The sequence below is a fragment of the Rattus norvegicus genome, chromosome 19, assembly GCF_021556685.1.
Source record: "Rattus norvegicus strain SHRSP/BbbUtx chromosome 19, alternate assembly SHRSP_T2T, whole genome shotgun sequence".
Classification (NCBI taxonomy): Eukaryota; Metazoa; Chordata; class Mammalia; order Rodentia; family Muridae; genus Rattus; species Rattus norvegicus.
Genome location: NC_141552.1, coordinates 67,848,197 through 67,867,625, shown reverse-complemented (window position 1 = coordinate 67,867,625; position 19,429 = coordinate 67,848,197). Strand labels below are relative to the sequence as shown.

At 48.7% G+C, this 19,429-nt stretch overlaps 1 protein-coding gene across 3 annotated transcripts in view; it reads right to left on the bottom strand.

Annotated features, from left to right (window-relative positions):
• Capn9 (calpain 9) overlaps positions 1-19,429 on the bottom strand; it is a 37,086-nt gene that overhangs the window by 3,978 nt on the left and 13,679 nt on the right. For 2 of the 3 annotated variants that reach the window (NM_001271140.1, XM_087593766.1), the window contains exons 5-17: positions 18,756-18,924; positions 17,543-17,626; positions 16,046-16,131; positions 12,752-12,829; positions 12,369-12,529; positions 10,819-10,976; positions 10,464-10,672; positions 7,892-7,928; positions 5,985-6,065; positions 4,797-4,854; positions 2,400-2,464; positions 1,918-1,986; positions 827-905 (exon numbers count right to left, since the gene is read on the bottom strand). In NM_001271140.1, coding sequence (NP_001258069.1) covers positions 827-905; positions 1,918-1,986; positions 2,400-2,464; positions 4,797-4,854; positions 5,985-6,065; positions 7,892-7,928; positions 10,464-10,672; positions 10,819-10,976; positions 12,369-12,529; positions 12,752-12,829; positions 16,046-16,131; positions 17,543-17,626; positions 18,756-18,924 — 1,334 coding nt within the window. The remainder of the gene's footprint in view (positions 1-826; positions 906-1,917; positions 1,987-2,399; positions 2,465-4,796; positions 4,855-5,984; positions 6,066-7,891; positions 7,929-10,463; positions 10,673-10,818; positions 10,977-12,368; positions 12,530-12,751; positions 12,830-16,045; positions 16,132-17,542; positions 17,627-18,755; positions 18,925-19,429) is intronic. The other variant, XR_015643240.1, reaches the window with a different exon arrangement.

Sequence of the window (19,429 nt, the reverse complement as noted above, 5' to 3'; positions counted from 1 at the left end):
AACCAAAAAAAAAAAAAAAAGAGTTGCTTTGGTCATGGTGTCTCTTCACAGCAATGAGAACCCTAACTAAGACAGTCAGACAGTTTGGATGAGTGGGAATTTCATCTGGGTCTGACTTTTCATCACTCTGCCTCCCAATCTGTGGTTTGAGGGTGGTATTGTGTCCCCACACTAACTCTGGGTGCATGTCTATCCACGGGAGCATTTGGAAGTCCACCAGGGGTGGAGGCTGCTCTGGCTCAGGGCACTGTCTTTGGAACACACACATCAGGCCTGGCCTCAGCTATTCCTAAACCCTGGATCTGCATCTATGGGACTGAGGGAGCCTGAGCAGCTCTCTCCGTACCAATTTAGGACTGCAAAGACTCGGTTAGGTTCTGTAGTTCCCTGCTCAATCCAGTCTGCCCTGAAGATGGGGTCACAAGTCCCTAAGAGAATCAGGCACTGTCTTGTGTGTATGACACTGTTTGTTCTTCCCAAAGGACCTGAGGTGTCACCCTGTGTTGTGCCTTCTGCTATGGACAGTGGGAAATGACTGTTTAGAATGCAGCATGGTGGGCCAACCTCAGTCCCCACTGAGCCCAGTTCAGGTTTTTGATGTTGATTCTCCTTCCATACCTTCTCCCCTCCCCCATTTCCCCTTTCCCCTCCCCCATCCCACCCAGACTCCTTTCCCCACAACCGTCACCTGTTCACCTGGCCTCCCCACCAGCCTTGACTCCTCCTCTTCCCCTCTATGGTCTTTCCAGCTTTATAACGTGCTGCCCCCACTTACATACAAACATGAAAATGTCTGCGGGAATACACACCCGACTTGTTTCTTTACCTGCAGCTTTCAGTGCTGTCCGCAACTCATAGGAAGACATGGTGCCGGACTTGTCCACATCGAACTGGAGAAACAGGTCCTGGGGCAGGAAGTAGAGCATTGAGAAGCCAGAGCCCAGGGACCAGTGACAGTTTGCAGCTGCCTAGGGATGACAGCGGCCTTCTAGACAGACAAGGTTGGACCCAGCCCTTTCTCTTTCCTTTCCTCCTCTTTTCCTTTTCCCTTCCTTCCTCTTTTACTTCTGTCCCTTTTCCCTTCCTTCCTTCCTTTTTTCCTTCCTTTTCCCTTCCTTCCTTCCTTCTTTTCTTTTTTCCTTCCTTCCATTCCATTCCTTCCTTCTTTCCTTTCTTTTTTCCTTCCTTCCTTTTTCCTTCCTTCCTCCCTTCCTTCCTTTCTCCCTTCCTTTCTTCCTTCCTTCCTTCCTTCCTCCCTTCCTCCCTTCCTTCCTTTCTCCCTTCCTTTCTTCCTTCCTTCCTTCCTCCCTTCCTCCCTTCCTCCCTTCCTTCCTTTCTCCCTTCCTTTCTTCCTTCCTTCCTTCCTTCCTTCCTCCCTTCCTTCCTTCCTTCTCTTCCCTCCCTTTCTTCCTTTCTTCCTTCCTTCCTTCCTCCCTTCCTTCCTTCCTTCCTTCCTCCCTCCCTCCCTCCCTCCCTCCCTTCCTTCCTTCCTTCCTTCCTTTCTTCCTTCCTTCCTTCCTTCCTTCCCACACTGACAGGGTCTCATGTAGCCCAGTCTAGCCTCCAACTCTCTACATAGAAGAAGGTGACCTTAAACTTCTGATCCTTTTGCCCCTACAAAGATCAGAGTCCTTGGTCCTAGAGGTTGGGATTATAGACGTGCTCTACCAGGCCTCGTTTCCCGCTGGGACCAGACCCAGGGTTTCATGCATGCTATGGGAGCACACTACCGACCTAGCCACCTCCCCGCCCAGCCGTGGGTCCCCTTCTGTCTCCTTCCCTTGTGGTGGAAGCGCCGTGGTCCCTCGGCCAGCATCGGGATGCACTGTGGTCCCTCGACTCCCTCCTAACAGCACTCTTAGCCTGTAGCCTGGGTCCTGGCCCGGCTCCGCTGGGCGTCTGAACCAGACCACGTACCATCCAGTACCTCAGCTTGTCCCAGAACACCCGGAACTCTTCGAACTCCATCTTCCCGTTGCCGCTGGTCTGACCACACCAGCTAAGGGCCTTTCAACTCAGAATCCTTGTGGGAGCCCAGCCTTGGGATCACAGGAGGAGGCTAGGGCGGTGTGGCATGAGTGGAGATTTGGGGTCCTGGGAGAGTAACCTGGGGACAGGAACCTCTGAGGAGGGAACATGGAAGATGATATGGGGCAAGAACCTTAATATTTCACAATGCAGGAAAACAGATGCATTATTCTCTTAGGGGACCCTCACCCCAGCCCTGTTCCATTCCATTCAGAAACCCTCTCTCTACTGCATTGTTCTGGCTCTGTTGATCCCGACCCAACCCTAGTTAGGTTGACAAAGCCTCCTATCCTTAGAGCTGCAGTGCCTGACCCGGGAGAGTGAGCGCCACAGGACTCCTCTGCCCGGAGGGACCTTGCTGAGAAGGATACGTCCATCAGGGAGATAATGTTTCTGCAGGAAAGCAGGCTCAGCCTCTTGAACTTGAGGGCTGTTTCTGCAATCACAAAGGTAGCCAAGTGATCAATGACCATGATAAGACAAACGTGTTTTCCCTTCTTCTGGGAGCCCAGTAATGTAGACTGATCAGGCTTTCTAGGATGGTGATTCAGACATTGTCATAGGAGGTCGACAGTAGGGGCTGAACTTACAGAAGGAAAGTTTGCAGAAAGCCTTAGAGATGAGCTGTTCCTGTGCATTTAATTTAGCATTAGGGAATCCCAAGATTTTACAATATGTCTGCTTTTTAAAGATTTGTTTTCCTTTAATTTGCATGTGGTGTGTGTGTATGTGTGTGTGTGCATGTGTGTGTGTGTCTGTCAGTGTGTGTGCATGTGAGTGAGTGCGTGTGAGTGTGTTGATGTAAGTGTGTGTATGCATGTGTGTGTCTGTGAGTGTGTGTGTGTGTTCGTGTGAGTGCGTGTGTGTGCATGTGAGTGAGTGTGTGTGTGTGATGTAAGTGTGTGTATGCATGTGTGTCTGTGAGTGTGTATGTGCATGTGTGTATGCATGTGTGTCTGTGAATGTGTGTGTGAGTGTGTGTACATGTGAGTATGTGTGATGTGTGTGTATGCATGTGTGTCTGTGAGTGTGTGTGTGTGTGTGAGTGTGTGTGTGTGTGAGTGTGTGTATGCTCAGGTGCCTACAGGTGCCTGTGGAAGCCAGAAAGAGGCATCAGCTCCCCCAGAGCTGGAGTTACAGGAGATTATGAGAAGCCCAACTTTGGTCTGCTGGGAACCCAACTCTGGTCCTCAGCATGAGCAGCAGTGCCCTTAACCACTGAGCCACCTCTCCAGCCCAGTCACCGTCCTGGTTAAAAATCACAATTATTATTTAGAAATTATGCCAGGCAGTGGTCAGAATGCCTGAAATCCCAGCACTCAGGAGGATCTCTGAGTTTGGGGCCAGCCTGATCTGCAGCATAGCAAGCTCCAGGCTAGCCAAGACCCAAGTTTCAAACAAAACAAAGAATAACTCTCTCTCCCCAACTGCTGAAGAAATTTGATATTCATGCCCAACAGCTGGGTGCACCAGAGGCCTGCAATCCTAGCACTCAAGATTTGGGGGCTGGAAGAATATAAATTTGAGACCAGTCTAGGCATTTAGCCAGCCCTCTCTCAACAAATAAAACCAAGGGCTAGGGAGTCGGCACCATCAATGGGGTGCCTGTCTCTTAAACATGAAGACATGTGTTCAGTCCTCCAGAATACACAGGAAAAGGCTGGAACACTGGCTTGGATTTTAACTCAGCGCTGGGGAGCTGGGATCCTGGGACTCACTGGCTCGCTAGGCTCATTTACTTGGTGAGTCCCAGGCCAATGAGAGACTCCATCCAAACATAGAAAACAAGGTCACTGGCCCCGAGGAGCCATAGCTGAGGTTGTCCTCTGGTGCTACATGTCATCGGTACATACCTGTACATATAAACAACACAAACATGCACACACACTCGAACTCACACACATACACATACACTCAGACACACACATACTTACACACTCATTTGCACACACACTCATACACATACACTCACACACAATCACACATATACTCATATTCACACTTTCACACACTCACACACATACACACACTCACAGTCATGCAAACTCACATACACTCACACTTACACACACACACACAAACACATACTCTCACACACACACACAAACCCACTAAATAGTATGCTAAGTGCAAGAATTCAGTAACAACCACATGATGTATGATTCTTTGATATAAAATGTCAGTATAGTAAGTCTGAGCAGAAAGTGGGTGAGAGGCTCCCAGGAGTCGGGGAGAGTAGAATATGAAGTGACTGCTGTGGTAAAGATGGACCTTGTACACACATGTGCAAACATAGATGCATATAAACATGTGAGAATATAAACATGTATACACAAGTGCACACACGGTACAGGAAATATATATATATATATTCATGCACATGTGCATAACACAGACATATATACACACATGCACAGCACAGATACACACATACACATATGTGCACACATTCATGTCTGCAGAGCACAGGCCACACATACAGTGACAGTGGTTTCTTGGGCATGATGAGGTGCAATGATTTTTCTTTGCCGCTAGCTTTTCTGTAGAAAAGTCTATAGACCATTCTGCTGGAACCCGCATCCGTGTCACAGCCACGGGAACCGGCATCCGCGTCTCAGCTAGGGATTAAGCAATGAGACCAGATGGTCTGCATACCCATCAGCCATGGCGAGCAAGTCTGATGCTCCAAGCAGAGCCTGGAAGAATCCTGACAGGGTGGTCACTCTTTCTCTCTAGGGAGCCCTGTCCCCTGTGGGAATGACACTTACTCTTTTGCAGAACAGCATTTAGAACATATTCAAGCTCTTCTGCTGACACCTCCATGTCCTGTGGAGTGGAGACAATTGTTCTTTACGGTCCTGACAATTCTAAACTTCCCTGGGCTCCTGGGAGAGAATTGCCCTGGGGACACTGTGCTGGGAACTGAGTTCATCTCCACAGTAGCTGCAACCCATTGGCTTCTCAGGGAAGGGCCAGGAGAGACAGCAACCTGGAAAGACTCGGGAAAGGGGAAAAGCAAGCTGCGGTGTTCTCTGAGAGTGCTTCAAAAAGCTGCCAGAGACTTTAAAGAGTCAGAAGACCTTTGGAGAGCAAGCAGCTTCTCATACCTCTCCACAGGAGACAGAACTCACTGGGGGAGTGTGTGTGTGTGTGTGTGTGTGTGTGTGTGTGTGTGTGTGTGTGGTGTGTGTGTGTGTACAGCATTCGTCATTAGCAACAACAAACAAAAGCGCCCCGCCCCCCAGGTGAAGTTCTACCTGCTCAGTCCGGTCTTGCTCTCTACCAAACTGGGTGGCTGGCTGTGCCACTAAATGCCTGTTTTCCCTGGTCAGGGCAGCCATATCCTATACAATTTACTTGCTTACCAGAGCTGGACATCCCAAAGACCCTTCCCCAGGCTGGAAGCTTCAGACTGGCATATGTTATAATATTGCCAACTGTGACCATGTTCACATGAGCTGGTTCAACCCCCAGGTGTGCGGAGGAGCCTGCCAGACCTCCTTGTGCAAAAAAACACTTAGGGAGCTGGGTGTGGTGGCTGTCACTGGTCCCTTTGAAGTTTTCTGATCTACAGTAAAGATCTTTGGGTCAGTTCTGAGCTCATGTGAGTAACCCTAACCTTTTTTTTTTTGGTTCTTTTTTTTCGGAGCTGGGGACCGAACCCAGGGCCTTGCGCTGAGTAACCCTAACCTTAACCTTAGTCCCACCCCTAACCTGAGTCCCACCCCTAACCTGAGTCCCACCCCTAACCTGAGTCCCACCCCAACAGAGGTGAATTGATTGACACTTGTCAGCAAGCTGGTGCTCAGGCTTCTAGGGACCAGAGCTGGCTTTACAACAAGCCCACTGGGGAATGGGGAGGTGCTGTTGTTCACGATCACTGTCTTCTACTGGGAAGCCTAAGCCAGGGCAGGGGCGGAGGTCGGAGGAGACCACGGCGGCTGGCTGCATCCTACCTCACCAGCAATTCGACGGAACAGGGCCCGGAACTGCCGCTCCTCTTCGGTTTCCTCCTCCTGTGGTGTCGGCTTTGGAAGCTGAAAGAACCAAAGAAGGTTGTGTAAAGGGCAGAGACGGGCTCACAGAGAGAAGTCTGACACACGCCTTCTCACATAAATAACAGAAGAGAAGAGCCCACACTGGACACCACGCTGTCACTGAAGGAAAAGCCAGAGAGGTCTTCCCTAGCACGTGGAAGGACCCGCCTGGTTCAATTCCCACACAACAGAAGAAAGGAATGGGACATACCCGGCAGGGAACATGCAGGTGAGCAGCAAACTGCTCCGGAGATTTAACTCGGGGGTTAAGGCAGGGGGCCTTCCGAGTGGCACGGATAGAGCTAGCCTGTCAGGCTCATTCGGCATCTCCTGACTTCTCAAAGCTAGATGAACAACTTGCTTTCATCTTGGGGACGTGAGGTTCAGTTTGAGTGACCACATGTTGGCCAGAGTGGGAACATTTGACATGGAGGTGAAGGCTAAGGGTGTCTAGGCCTGACAGGCACAGGGCTGCCATGCTCCAGCCTCATCACCTGATCCATTATCTCTCTCGGTAGAGAAGAGCCTTTCAAGAGTCTCTCCAGCACCCAGAGCTGGCAAAGGGTTTCTGTAGATTTCGGCCCATTTATAAACTGCGGCCCTAGGGGGCAGCACAGAGCAGCAGGCTCTGCAGCCCAGGAAGTTCTGACTGTTTCAGAAGTGCTGATCGTGTCTCCCTCACCCCTCGGATATTCAATATTCATCGTACAGCTTTGGATTTCACAGTGACGTTTTGAGCCAAGCATATCATATATGTTTTGACCTTATTATTTCCTCCTTTAGCCTCTCCTGTAGTAACGTCTAGACCCCTTCCTCTTTCCGGTTAGCCCCACGTCTAACTTCATGACGTATATACGGCACATGGACATATACATGTCTGTAGATAGAACGTAAGCACATCTTCACGATCCTCACAGCCCTCCTGCCATGACTCCTGGGTTCCCCAAATCAATCCACCTCATTTGTCTTACCTTCTTCTTCTCTTCATCCCCCTCCTATCCCTTCCCCTTTCCTTTATCGTCCCCTTTCGGTGTGTATATTCTGAGACAGGGTCTCTAATCCCCTGTAGGTCTTATTTACATTCACCCAGTAGCCCAGACTGTCCTAGCTGATCCTCCTGCCCCCCACCTCTGATGGGCTGGAATTACAAGTGTGTTCCACTGTGGTTATCTTCTTTTATTTTTTTAAACATTTTTATTAATTATGTGTTTGTGTGTTTAATGTATATGAGTATGAGGGTGTTGTATCCCATTACACATGGTTGTGAGCCACCATGTGGCTGCTGGGAATTGAACTCAGGACCTCTGGAAGAGCAGTCAGTGCTCTTAACCACTGAGCCATCTCTCCAGCCCTGTGGTTATCTTCTTAAGTGAAGTAAATGTGAAGGTGTTTCATCGCCATCACAATTAGCAAGGGGTCTCTTAGGAGAGAGGGAAGCCCCTCAAGAGAACTTTATCCCAAGCATCCACCTGGCCACTGTCCAGCCCCATGGTTTGTGTGGGCTGAGAAACAGAAGCTCTGGGCTGCAGGTTAGAATCAGCCAGGGTGCTTACCCAGTTGTCGTCTCTTGGATTCGATCCCCTACCTTTTGCTTTATTTTTGAGGCAGGGTTTCTTTGTGTAGCCTTGGCTGTCCTGGCACTCACTCTGTAAACCAGGCTAGCCTAAAACATTTAGAGATCCACCTGCCCCTGCCTCCCAAGTGCTGGGATTAAAGGTATGAGTTACCACTGCCCAACCCTGAGTTCAGTTTTGAATTGGTGTGAAGAAGAGTTCTAGAACCTTCAGCGGAACCCCATTCCCCTAGAGCCACAGCAGAGGACTCACCTCAGGAAGGTCAATGTCTATGTTCTCATCCAGGTCCCTGCAGTGGCAGAAAACACAGGGTCTCATTTGTTGATGTGCACCTCACTGGACTAGAGCAAGGGTCTTGCCTGTCAGAACCTGTTCAGTGTCACTCATTCAACTCCCCTTGTGTCAATATCCCCTCCTCGGCCTTTCAGCCCTGTCCAGTGTGCCACAGAGAGCGAGACTGACATGACCCTAACCCAGGGAAGCTTGCCATTCAGACCTTGAAAGCCAGAGACTGTATCAGTGGCCCCTCTTTTCCTGATAGACTCTGAAGAGGGTGCTCGAGGCGAACTGCAGAATCACAACACCTCTAAAACCCATGGAGAGGTGACACGCTTGGTCAGAGATGCTGGTAGGCCTGCTCAATGCTCATCCTTCTTGGATTGGGTCACAGAAGGACGCAGCCGCCAAGCAGCACCCTTTGTCTCTCACTTGGCTACCCATGCGGCGTGACCAGGTGCTTCAAGCTTCTACTGCCTTGATTGCCCTACCAATGTGCCTAGAGTTGTTAGCTGAGAATGAAACCTCAAATTGCTCTAGCCAGGGCATTTTATCACAGGGAAAGTAACCAAGACACTATCCCCTCCCTCATTCTTCCCTGGACACACAGGACATCATCTCTCCAGAAATGCTGATGGTTAGGGGCTGTGCTCGAGAGCCACACTAACAGACACAGCTCGGTTTGTCCTCTCTGCAGACACAGCTCAGTTTGTCCCCTCTGAAGTGAACACAGTGTTGGCTTGGGCCCTGCTTCTTTTTTTTTTTTTTTTTTTTTTTTTTTTTCGAGAGCAGAGGACCGAACCCAAGGCCTTGTGCTTGCTATGCAAGCGCTCTACCACTGAGCTAAATCCTCAACCCCTCGGGCCCTGCTTCATTGAGGGACTATCAGGACTCAGCTTTTCAGTCCTCTGATGGGATAGAAAGCTTAGGGTAGGTTGTTGCAAGATTTGATTACACTGTGAACCTCAAGACTGTGCTATTTATTGGGGGAAAAATGTGTTTCTGGTTGTGGGATGATGGCTCAGCCCTAGCGTACACCTTTAACCCAAGAGCTTTCTGTTTTTTTTTTTTTTTTGGTTCTTTTTTTCGGAGCTGGGGACCGAACCCAGGGCCTTGCGCTTCCTAGGTAAGTGCTCTACCACTGAGCTAAATCCCCGGCCCCGAGCTTTCTGTTTTTTGTAAACAGGATTAAATAAAGTTAACCAGAGATTAAGAGGCAGAGCAAGCGACCAGTATACAGGGAGAGAATATAGGGAAACAAAAAAAAAAACCATAGAGAGCAAGAGGAATGGACAGAAACACAGGAAGTAGAAGGGAGGGGCATCCGGTTTGAAGGGTTTTTGAGACAGCATGGAGGAGAGCCTTGCTTTCCCTTTTGGGACATCGGCTAAGAAGGAAGGTTAGCTGGATGCTGTCTCCGCCTCTCTGAGCTAGCATCTGCCTCCCAAGTCTTTACTGATAAAATCAAACGTTTTAGATTTTGTCGAGAACAACAGTTGGTGTCGCCCGGCTCTGTTTTGTACTGGATATGTTTGCCTCGGACTTATCTAGGTGTTCTGTGAGAATGGACGCTGAGGAACCTGTGCTCGACTTGTGTCAGCATCCAGGGAAACGCGGGAGAAATGTGAAGACCTCCTCCCTTCTGTTGATGGAGCCTACACTGAAAACCCTAACCAGGCTTCACAACTGCCCCCCCCTCCCACCGCCCATTACCCATGGTGCAACAGTCCCGTTCTGCCTCACTGCACAGAAGGTAAAGGTGGATGGGCAGCTTCTTGACAGATCTGTGCATGGTCTCTTCTTGGGCTGTATTTGGAATTCTCTAGCTCAGTGGTTTTCAACCTTCCTGATGCTGTGGCCTCATGTTATGGTGACCCCCAACCATAAAGTATTTGTGTTGCTACTTTGTAGCTGTAATTTTGCTACTGTTATAATCTATGTTTTCTGGTGATCTTAGGTGACCCCCATGAAAAGGTCATTCAAGCCCTGAAGGGGTCATGACCCACAGGTTGAGAACTTCTGCTCTAGCTAGGTTTTCCTCTAGATTAAAAAAGTGAGTTTTTATATCATGAAGCATTTCCCCTGTGTCATACACAAGGTCACTGACAGCAGTGGGGAATGGTAGCAAAAGGAGGCATCCATTTAAAAAGACCTTATTTAACACTCCATGGTGTGAGGCGGCAGCGTGAAATGGTTCACCCTCATCAGGAAGCTGAAAGAGGGCATGATTCTGGAAACTTCCAACAGTCACCTCCCCATGGTGTAAGGAAACAGGTCCAGATTCCTTATATGAACCCCTGACTCTAGAAGCTTCTTAAGAATCGGGTCTGAGACATGAAGGGCTTCATCCAAGAAGGCCAGTGAGCAGGACTCCAGGAGCAGATGGATCATCACGGGTGTGCTGGAGAAGGGATCTGGAGAGCTCTGGGATGCAAGTCTCTCTTCCCATTTCACTCTCTGAGCAGGTGACCTTTGCTAGACTCCCCAGTGGCCTTTTGGGGGTACAGGACCCAGTGAGGAAAAGGGCTCTATGACCACCACAACTCACTGAGTAACAGCTTTCTTCTCAGAGAAGATTCTCAGGCAGAAGTCAGCCTCCTGGTGTGGCTCAAAGGTGCTGGGGATGAGGATATAGTCTCCCGGGGGCAGCTGGAAGCGGCCTGAGACTTCTCTCAAGTTGATGAATGTCTTACTTCGGGCCAGAGAGGCATGGTACCTGAAAAAGTCCCTATTCAGGTGTCCGTCCTTGTCTGGGCACTGCAAGAGAAAGCAGGGGTTGTCAGGAAGACATGACTGTTCTTCATGCTCAGTTGGACGATTGACTTTTGATCATGACACAAGGTCCAGAAGCCACAGGAAGCTCAAAGCCACTGCAAGGATGCTGAGAAAGGCAGGTCCCTTACCTGGTAAATGGCATAGCCAATGGTCAGCATGTTGGCACCAAACCTCTTGAGCCTCCTGCGGTCTTTCTGCATCAAGGCTGCTAGGAAAGTGCAGCCCTCCTGGCCCTCATCCCTCTCTGTCAGAGACAGCTTTATCTGTGGGTTGGTCCAGAAGGTGTCTGCCATTTGAAAGGGGGCAGAATTACTATCACGTCCTTAAAAATACAAAATCAGAGCACAGATGGCCAGGTGCTTGATGTACTGGCACCTGAGTTCGATTCCCAGGAATCTACTCCCAAACCCCACAACTGACAAAACAAAAATAAACAAACAAAAAGCCCGGCAAGAAGGCTCAGTAGAGAAAGGCATTTTCTGTCAAGGCTGATGACCTGGGTCCTCTCAGGGAGAGGCAGAAAGCCAACTGCCAGCAGCTGTCCCCTAACCTGCGCGCGCACACACACACACACACACACACACACACACACACACACATAAACATGCACACAAACACACACACGCATGAATGCATGCACACATGCACATACACACAAACACACACATGCATGCACATACACACTAACACACATGCATGCATGCATGCACACACATGCACATATGCATGCATGTGCACACATGAACACACATACACAAACTACACATGCACATACACATAAACACACAGACAAACACACATACACAAACACACATATGCACACACATGCACACAAAGACAGGAGCCTGCACACACAAACACACACACACATGTAATACACACCAACACAAACACAAATACGCATGCACGCACACACACACACACACACACACTGAATAAACGTGGTAAATGGAAACACAAGGTGTCCCAGCGTGCATTTAGTGCTCAGATGTGGAGCCAGGCAGCCTGGTGGTCACTGGCCAGCCAGACTAGCCTACTTGGCAGGCTCTTCTGAACAGGGAGAAACCCTGTGTCAAAAACATTTGAGGACTGACAGCCAAGGTTTGCCTTTGTCTCTATACTCAAATGAACGCAGGAAAAAAAAACTGACAAAAATAAAAGTAAGATGCATGAGTCCAGCACACCTAACACCGACACAACGAAGAAAGTTACAAGATCCAACCTTTTCAGGACACACTCTCCCTGGTACCTCATGAACAGCTTCTAATCCCGAAAAGGTGGTCTTTTCCCTCCCTTTTCCCATCAGCCCTCTCACCCTACTTCCTTCATCCTCAGCAACCTTCCAAGCTCCTGCCTCATACTTCCTCCAACTTTTCTGTCATCACCCACGCAGCCTTTAAAGACTCCAACACCTGCCCCACCTCTCTGAGGTGCGGTTGGACAACAGACCCTCGTTCCCGCCAGCCTGGTGTGACTTGTCATCCACTTTATGTATGTTCCTGAACCTCATAACAGAGCATTTCCCGAGCTCCCCTACCAGCGTCCTGCCTAAGGCTCAGCTGTTGTCTCCCTGGTCATCCCAACTTTGCTGTCCAGCTCCACACACACTACCCCTTTCCATGTCCCCAGACAGATTTGCTATGGGGATAGGAGAGAGAAGGACAGAGAAGCCACCCACCCAGGAAGTTGCGGCAGCCGCCGGCGGTGGAGCCACGAACCCAGCTTCCTTGGTGGATGGTCACCTCCCACTTGTGGAGGGTGTTGTCCTCCAGGGCATCAGGCGTGAGGTTGCAGATCTCCACTTTGTCAAAATGGGTCTTGAAGTCCTCAAATGCCATCCTGAGACAGAGGGGAGGATGGGTGCTCCGGAGTGTTATGATGATGGCACTGGTCAACCATCTAACACCCTTCTTGGGAAGGAGACCCAGGGGTCCCTCCCGGGAAGAGGAAGACAGGGGGAAAGAGGGGGTAGGGAAGGGGATGAAGAAGGAAAGGGGACAAGGATGGTGGGTGTTGCCCCATGCACCCCAATTTCAAACAAAAATGGAAGGATGACACTACCAGAATTCTCCATCGTCAAGGGCGGTGTGACCTAGGCGCTTCTGCTCCTCCAGGCTCATGGAGCGCCACTCAGGAGAGCTGAGAGGACAGAGCCACAGTTCAGCCTGGGTGCTCCACCTCTCCAGGACCACACCAACTAAATATGCATGGTGTGGGGTTCATTACTCTCTTTAGTGAGGTTCACTGGGCCCAGGGACATGAAGCCAGCTCACCACTGGCTCCGGCAAGATGGTGGCTAGGAGGTGTACTTCCAAGTGCTGTGGGTAAGCGGTCCTTTCATAGGTCATTATGGGACAGTCACAAGGAACTGTGAACGCAGTAGCCCAGCTGGAGGTTACAGTTCATGAATGTCCCTAACTCACAGCCTGCCTGTGACCTGGAGCATGCCAAGGTCCTTCTGGTTTATAAACTGACCCTTGGGTAGTGCTTCTAATGCTTGTGGTGGCCATTTGAAATATGGAGTGCCCTGTTTATGTGACCAGAAGCTCAGAAAGGGTCTGCCATGGGTGAGTCCAAATTCAGGTCCCACCGAAGGCTCAAGCAGGCGTAGAACTCACTCTCAAGGAGAGCCGTGAAGGAGAAACGCTGACACCTTCGCCAGCTCAAGCTTGGCCTTGCAGTCTCAGTGCTGCGTGTTGTGATTTCCTTGCTGCCTTCTGACCCAGGAGTCTTCTGGGTCGGTTCTAGGTGCCCCAGGGGATGCTAAATCCACAAGAACAGAGTCCTGTTCATGTTTTCTTATATATTCACAGATAGTGAAGTTTGGTTTATAGATACACAGGAAGAGTTTAGCAATAATGCCTACTTAAGAGGGACAATCAGAGCAACGATGTGGCAAAAGTTACATGAGTGTGTTATCTGTTTTCTATTTACTCTCCAACTATACCTATCACTCATATCCATCTATATCATTTTGTGATATATCTGTCCATGCATTCACCCACCATCCATCTACTCACTCATCCATCTATCCATCCATTAATCCAGCATCCATCCACCCATCCGTTAACCCAGCATCCATTCAACCATTTTCTACTCATCCCTCATCTACATACCCATCCTTCAAACGTCATCTATCTGTTCACCCATTAACGTATCCATTCACCCACCTGTTGCCTATCTACACCTTCATCAGCCCATCATTTTCCATCTATCCATCCAATCCATTATCTAACTATGCATTCATCCATCATCTGACACTCGTTTCAGTTCACCATCCCAACTTATCACTGTCTAAGCATCCATTCATTAATGTATCCACCCATCCTTTATTGTCCATCATCCATGCATCCATCTTTCCATCATCTGTGCATTTGTCCATCTGTCACCAGCCTATTGTCTATCCATCAATTTACCCATCACCTGTTCATCCATCACCTATCCATCGACTCATTTGACATACACTGATGCTTCTTTTATCTACCATTCATCTATGCATCTACGTATGTATATATCTATGTATCTGTGTATGCATCTGTGTATCATCTATGTATCTATGTATCTATGTATGTATCTACGCATATATCTATGTATCTGTCAATGCATCTATGTATCTATATATGTGTCATGTATGTATGTATCTATCTATGCATCTATGTATCATCTATGTATCTATCCATGTATGTATATATCTATATATCTGCCTATGCATCTATGTATTTACATATGTATCATGTATGTATGTAACATCTGTGTATATATGTATCATGTATGTATGCATCTATCATTTATCAATCTACATCTGTCATCTATTGCTCTAATTATCCTGAAGATCTTAGAAAACCCAACATACAATGCTTTTCTTTCCTAAGTAAGCTGAACACTTTTATGTTTTTACTCCAGGGGTGAATTTTCTGGTTTCTCTGACTGTCTAAGCAGCCAGTGTCACTTTTCTCACACTTGGGGTTGTCATTAAGTGGAATAAGGTTACTTGAACACACTTGTACTGGTCTATAATACAGTGTAGGATTCACCACCCCACAAAGAATGGTGTGACAGTTAACATTTATTTCTAGAATTTTCCACATGATACTATATTTTCAGACCTCAGTCGACCATATTCAACAGAAACTATGGGTGGCGAAACTTCAGGTAAAGGGTGTTGCCATCATTTCAATCTCTTCACTTCTGTGGTGGTGCTGTGATGGTGTAACAGGTCTGTGTTCACTTGGGCAGGGTTCATGGAATCCAGAGAGGGCCCGGCAGGACAGAGAAGAGAGCTGAGGGCCTCGGTTTGCTCACTGAACCATTTTCTTCTAAGTGGGTCACACCCAGTGATCAGACAGAGTGACTAAGCTATGTCTTTGATGGGCGGCACTGGACACCAGCTCTGGTCTCAATGTCAGTCTTATTACTTCAGGTTTTCTCTCCCTCAGTTCTTCCCATTTCCACAGGCAGAGGGAAGCCAGTCTTGCCCTTCCCTTGCCGTCCTGGTCAGAGTCCTTCCCAGCCATTCCCCTTGAGATCTGGACAGGGCAGTGCAGACCAGCAGGACAAGAAAGTTGCAAGAGGGTGGAAAGGCCACAGCTTCTCAATTCCCTGTCACCTGGATCACTGTCCAAAGGACAGGTGGGCACAGCCCTGAAAGCACAGCCTTCCCATATTAGCAGAGCCCAGTAAGGGGCCAACTTCCTGTTCTCCTTCTGTTTCTGTGTTAGACTGTGGGCTTTTAGCCAGTGATCAATGGCTGATAGAGAACCTAAGAGTGACCTGCAGTGTTTCAGGGATTCTTGGCCTCAAAATACACATGTACACCCTTACACACACACACACACACACACACACACACACAAAACATGTATGTGCATGTGCACATGCACACATATACCCTAACACACATATATACATGGGCACACATGCACACATGTACATTCACACATACCCTAACAGACACATACACATATGTGCACACAGGTGTACACACACTTGCACACACATACCCTAACACACACATACATGTGCACACAGGCGCACACACACATGCATGCACATACCCAACACACATGTACACATACATACACACATGCACACACAGTCAGTTATAACTGGAGCCATATTCCTTCCTGTTACCCCAGTGACAACAACACATCCATCAGCAACGTGATCACGTGACAGGGAAAGAGCCATCCTGAGAGTTGTTTGTCAAGGATCAAGTTTGACATAGGTGTTCTAAGTGATGAAGTAGGACGCAGAGGCAGTGCAGAGAGTTCTGGGACAGGCCAGTCCTCACAGGTCACCCTGACTATGTGCGCCTGGGAACTGGCCACAGAGCAGGAATGGAGGGGAACCACTGACCTGTCGCTCCATGGCCCGTTCCATTCCACCTGGCCCCAAGGGTTACGGACTCTGATGAGCTTGATTCTCTGGCCGTGGAAGTTTACCTGCAAGGAAAAAGCATCAAATAAACATGGTGTCCTCACCATGAAGCTTTTAGCAACCCGTGATGCCCAGGGGTCCATCTGTATGTACAGCTGTCATTATCCAAACTCTTGTGGAAAGCACAGTGAAGATGTGTCACACACACTCATGTCCCCCTTTGTGCCCACTCCTTGCTTTTCTGAGACAGGGCTCACTATATAAACCTTCACCGGAGTTGGTCAGAGAAGAGTCTTGCTGTTGGTGTAGGTAAGCCTGAGGCAGTAGGAGATAAATCAGCCATTCCTGAGGACTGGGTAGGGAAGGGAGACTCTGAGGAAGGTTTTAGAGGTTACAAGGTATCCAGAGACCTCAGTCTACTGTCATATGCTGAATGAGAGTGGAATTGTGACATGAAAGATCAAGTCAGGTGGGCTGGAGGCGTGGCTCAGTCAGTAGGCTGCTCCAGTGAGTAGACTGACTGCTTAGCATGCAAGAATTCCTGAGTTTGATCCCCAGAATCGCATAAACCAGGTGTGGTGGCATGCACCTGTTATTTCATATTTTCATCTCTTGGGTGGTAGAAGCAGGGGGTCAAAAGGCCAGCCTCCACTACATAACAAGTTCAAGGCTAGCCTAGACTATATAACAAATTTGAGGCCAGCATAGGATTCATGAGATTCTATCTCAAATAAACAAAACAAAACAAGTCTCAGAGGTTAGAAGCTCAGAGCTCTGTAACCATACAAGCCAACTCTTGTATGGCATGATCAAGCACCTTACCCAGGACGGAACACAGAAGCAAGTGGACCAAGGTGAGGAGAAGTCATGGGGCTGACCTCAGATTGACCTGCCTACTCAAATGAGCAGGTGTCTCAGCATGGGTGATGGGAACAGATGCAGGACCGATCTCAATACATTCATATAACAATCGCACATCTGTATGCATATCTGTATAGTGAATATGTACAGATGTGCCTGTATACATAGTTCATGTGTTTATACCTATATAAACTTCATATGTACATAAAGAACATGAATATATGTGTGAATATGCCTAGTCTCTACACACATGTGCATATATAATGGCTATACATATCTGTATGCATTTAGAACAAATATGCAAAAGTGTGCACATAAGCATACATGTATACATGCATACATGTACATGTATGATTATATTTATTGATTTGCTCCTGTAATGGCTGTGTTCCCCTTGTATATGACTGCTGTGAAATTGGGAAATGATTAATTTATAAACACTAAATCTGCAATTCCCCCTACGATGAGTGTGGTGCGTGCATGGACTGCCCTCCTCCTCCCTGGCTCCTGTCTGCTGTTTCTTACCACAGCTTACCCGTGTTAGGTGTGATGTCCTCTGCTGCTCAACACACCTAATCCCCCACCTCTGTCCCCTGCAGTAGGCCCTGCCCCTACCTGGTCGAGTCCAGTCACAGTGTAGGCATGGCCCTTAATGAGGCCCAAAGGTGTGCGGGCTTCAGATTCTGAGGCATTCAGGGTCTAGAACAGAGGAAGACCAGAGTTAGGTCCGTCATCTATGCCAGCTTTCCCCTGTGTCAGGCCCAGCCTCATCCCACGCCTACCTCAGCACATCCCAGCCCTCAGCTCCTCAAGGGCAGCCATGTATGTAGGCCTTAGAAACTGGGAGGACAGGACTCGCTAATAGGCTAATCAATGACGCACAGCAAAGCTAATCTCTTTCCAGAGTGGGGGACTCCCACAACTGCAATGAGTCTACCTTTCTGACCCCAAACAGAAACCAGCCACCCGAGTGATAGTTTAGTGACTGACACCCACAGTCACACGGGGAGAGGCCTTCCTTGGTGACATGTGATTTGCTCATGAATGTGAACCTATAGGAAAAGTGAATGATTCACACACACACACACACACACACACACACACACACACACACACACACACACACACACACACACACACGATCTTTGCAGTTAATCCAAGAAGAAAGGGGAAACTTGATTAGATTTCAAAAACAGAGGGTATGAAATTTTATCTCTATGTGTATTTCTATGCATAGGGGAATTAGAAAACCCCCCTTAGCTTTCTTTCCAGTGGATTTTTCACAGTGTAGAAATAAAAGGAACATGTTTCAGAAGAGCTGTGGATTCCCTTCAGTGGGTAAATCCTGCCCAACAGCAGTGGTTCTGAGGGCGGCCAGGGCCCTGGCTGGTGTGGTACTGGGGAAGCAGCCCCGAGCATGACAGGAGAGACAGACAACTCTGCCTCCAGGCACCATGCGGAGTTCCACCTGGCAGCAGGTGTATTTGCCCATTGCCACCCAACAAGTGTTAATACGAGTTTGTGTTTGCTTGTCCGTTAGAGACAGTCTCGTGTCATGTCGTGTCAGCTCGTTCTGGCATGTAATGGAAGACGACTTTGAGGTTAGGGCTCTCCAGCCACTGTCTCTTGAGTGCTGGCAATAACAGGTATATTTCACTAGCCTGGTTTACACAGTGCTGGGGCTGGACCCGAGGGCTGCCTGTGTGCTAGGTAAGCGTTCCACCAACGTGTGTTTTAATTAAAGATGACCCCCTTCCAGATACTCATGTCCCCTCTGGGTTGCTATTTCTGTCTGTTGGTGTTTACACAGGGCCGGCCAACCCCTTACATCTATGGAGCAGCCCAGCAAGGAACCACGCCGCAGGGCCTTCTCCAGAATCTCGTAGAAATCCTCTGGTGCCTCTCGGATTTGGAAGTTCTCAGCCACACCCCCGGTGAAGTCCTCCATGGCTTCGATGGCGCTGCCCCCCTTCAGTGCCTCGTAACTCCCGTTCAGCCTACAAAGACGGCAGAGAAGATTGTTTGAGGGAGTGGAGGGACAGGAAGAGGGGCAGGATGTGGTCAGCTCACACAGCACCATCCAGACTCGGTGAGGAGGGGTGGTGGGGCAAGCCCTGGTACTAGCGAATATCGACCGAGGCTGACACCTCGAGGGGACAGTAGTCCGTGCCAGTCCCGCCATCTTCCTCACAAACATCGTTTTTTTATGTTTAAATGCTCAGTTATTTATTCGTTCTCCTGCTTCAGCCTCCCAAGTACTGAGATTACTTTTTTATTGTTGTTGTGGTGATCTTGCCTTAGAGCTGGGCATCAGTCACAACGCCAGCTTCATCTTGGGGTGTGTGTGTGTGTGTGTGTGTGTGTGTGTGTGTGTGTGTGTGAATGTATATGATTGTGTGTGAGCCAGACTCTCACTCCATAGAGCAGGCTGGCCTCGAACTCATACCAATCCTTCTGTCTCAGAATCTTCAGTTCTAGGATTGTAGGTGTAAGTTACCAAGC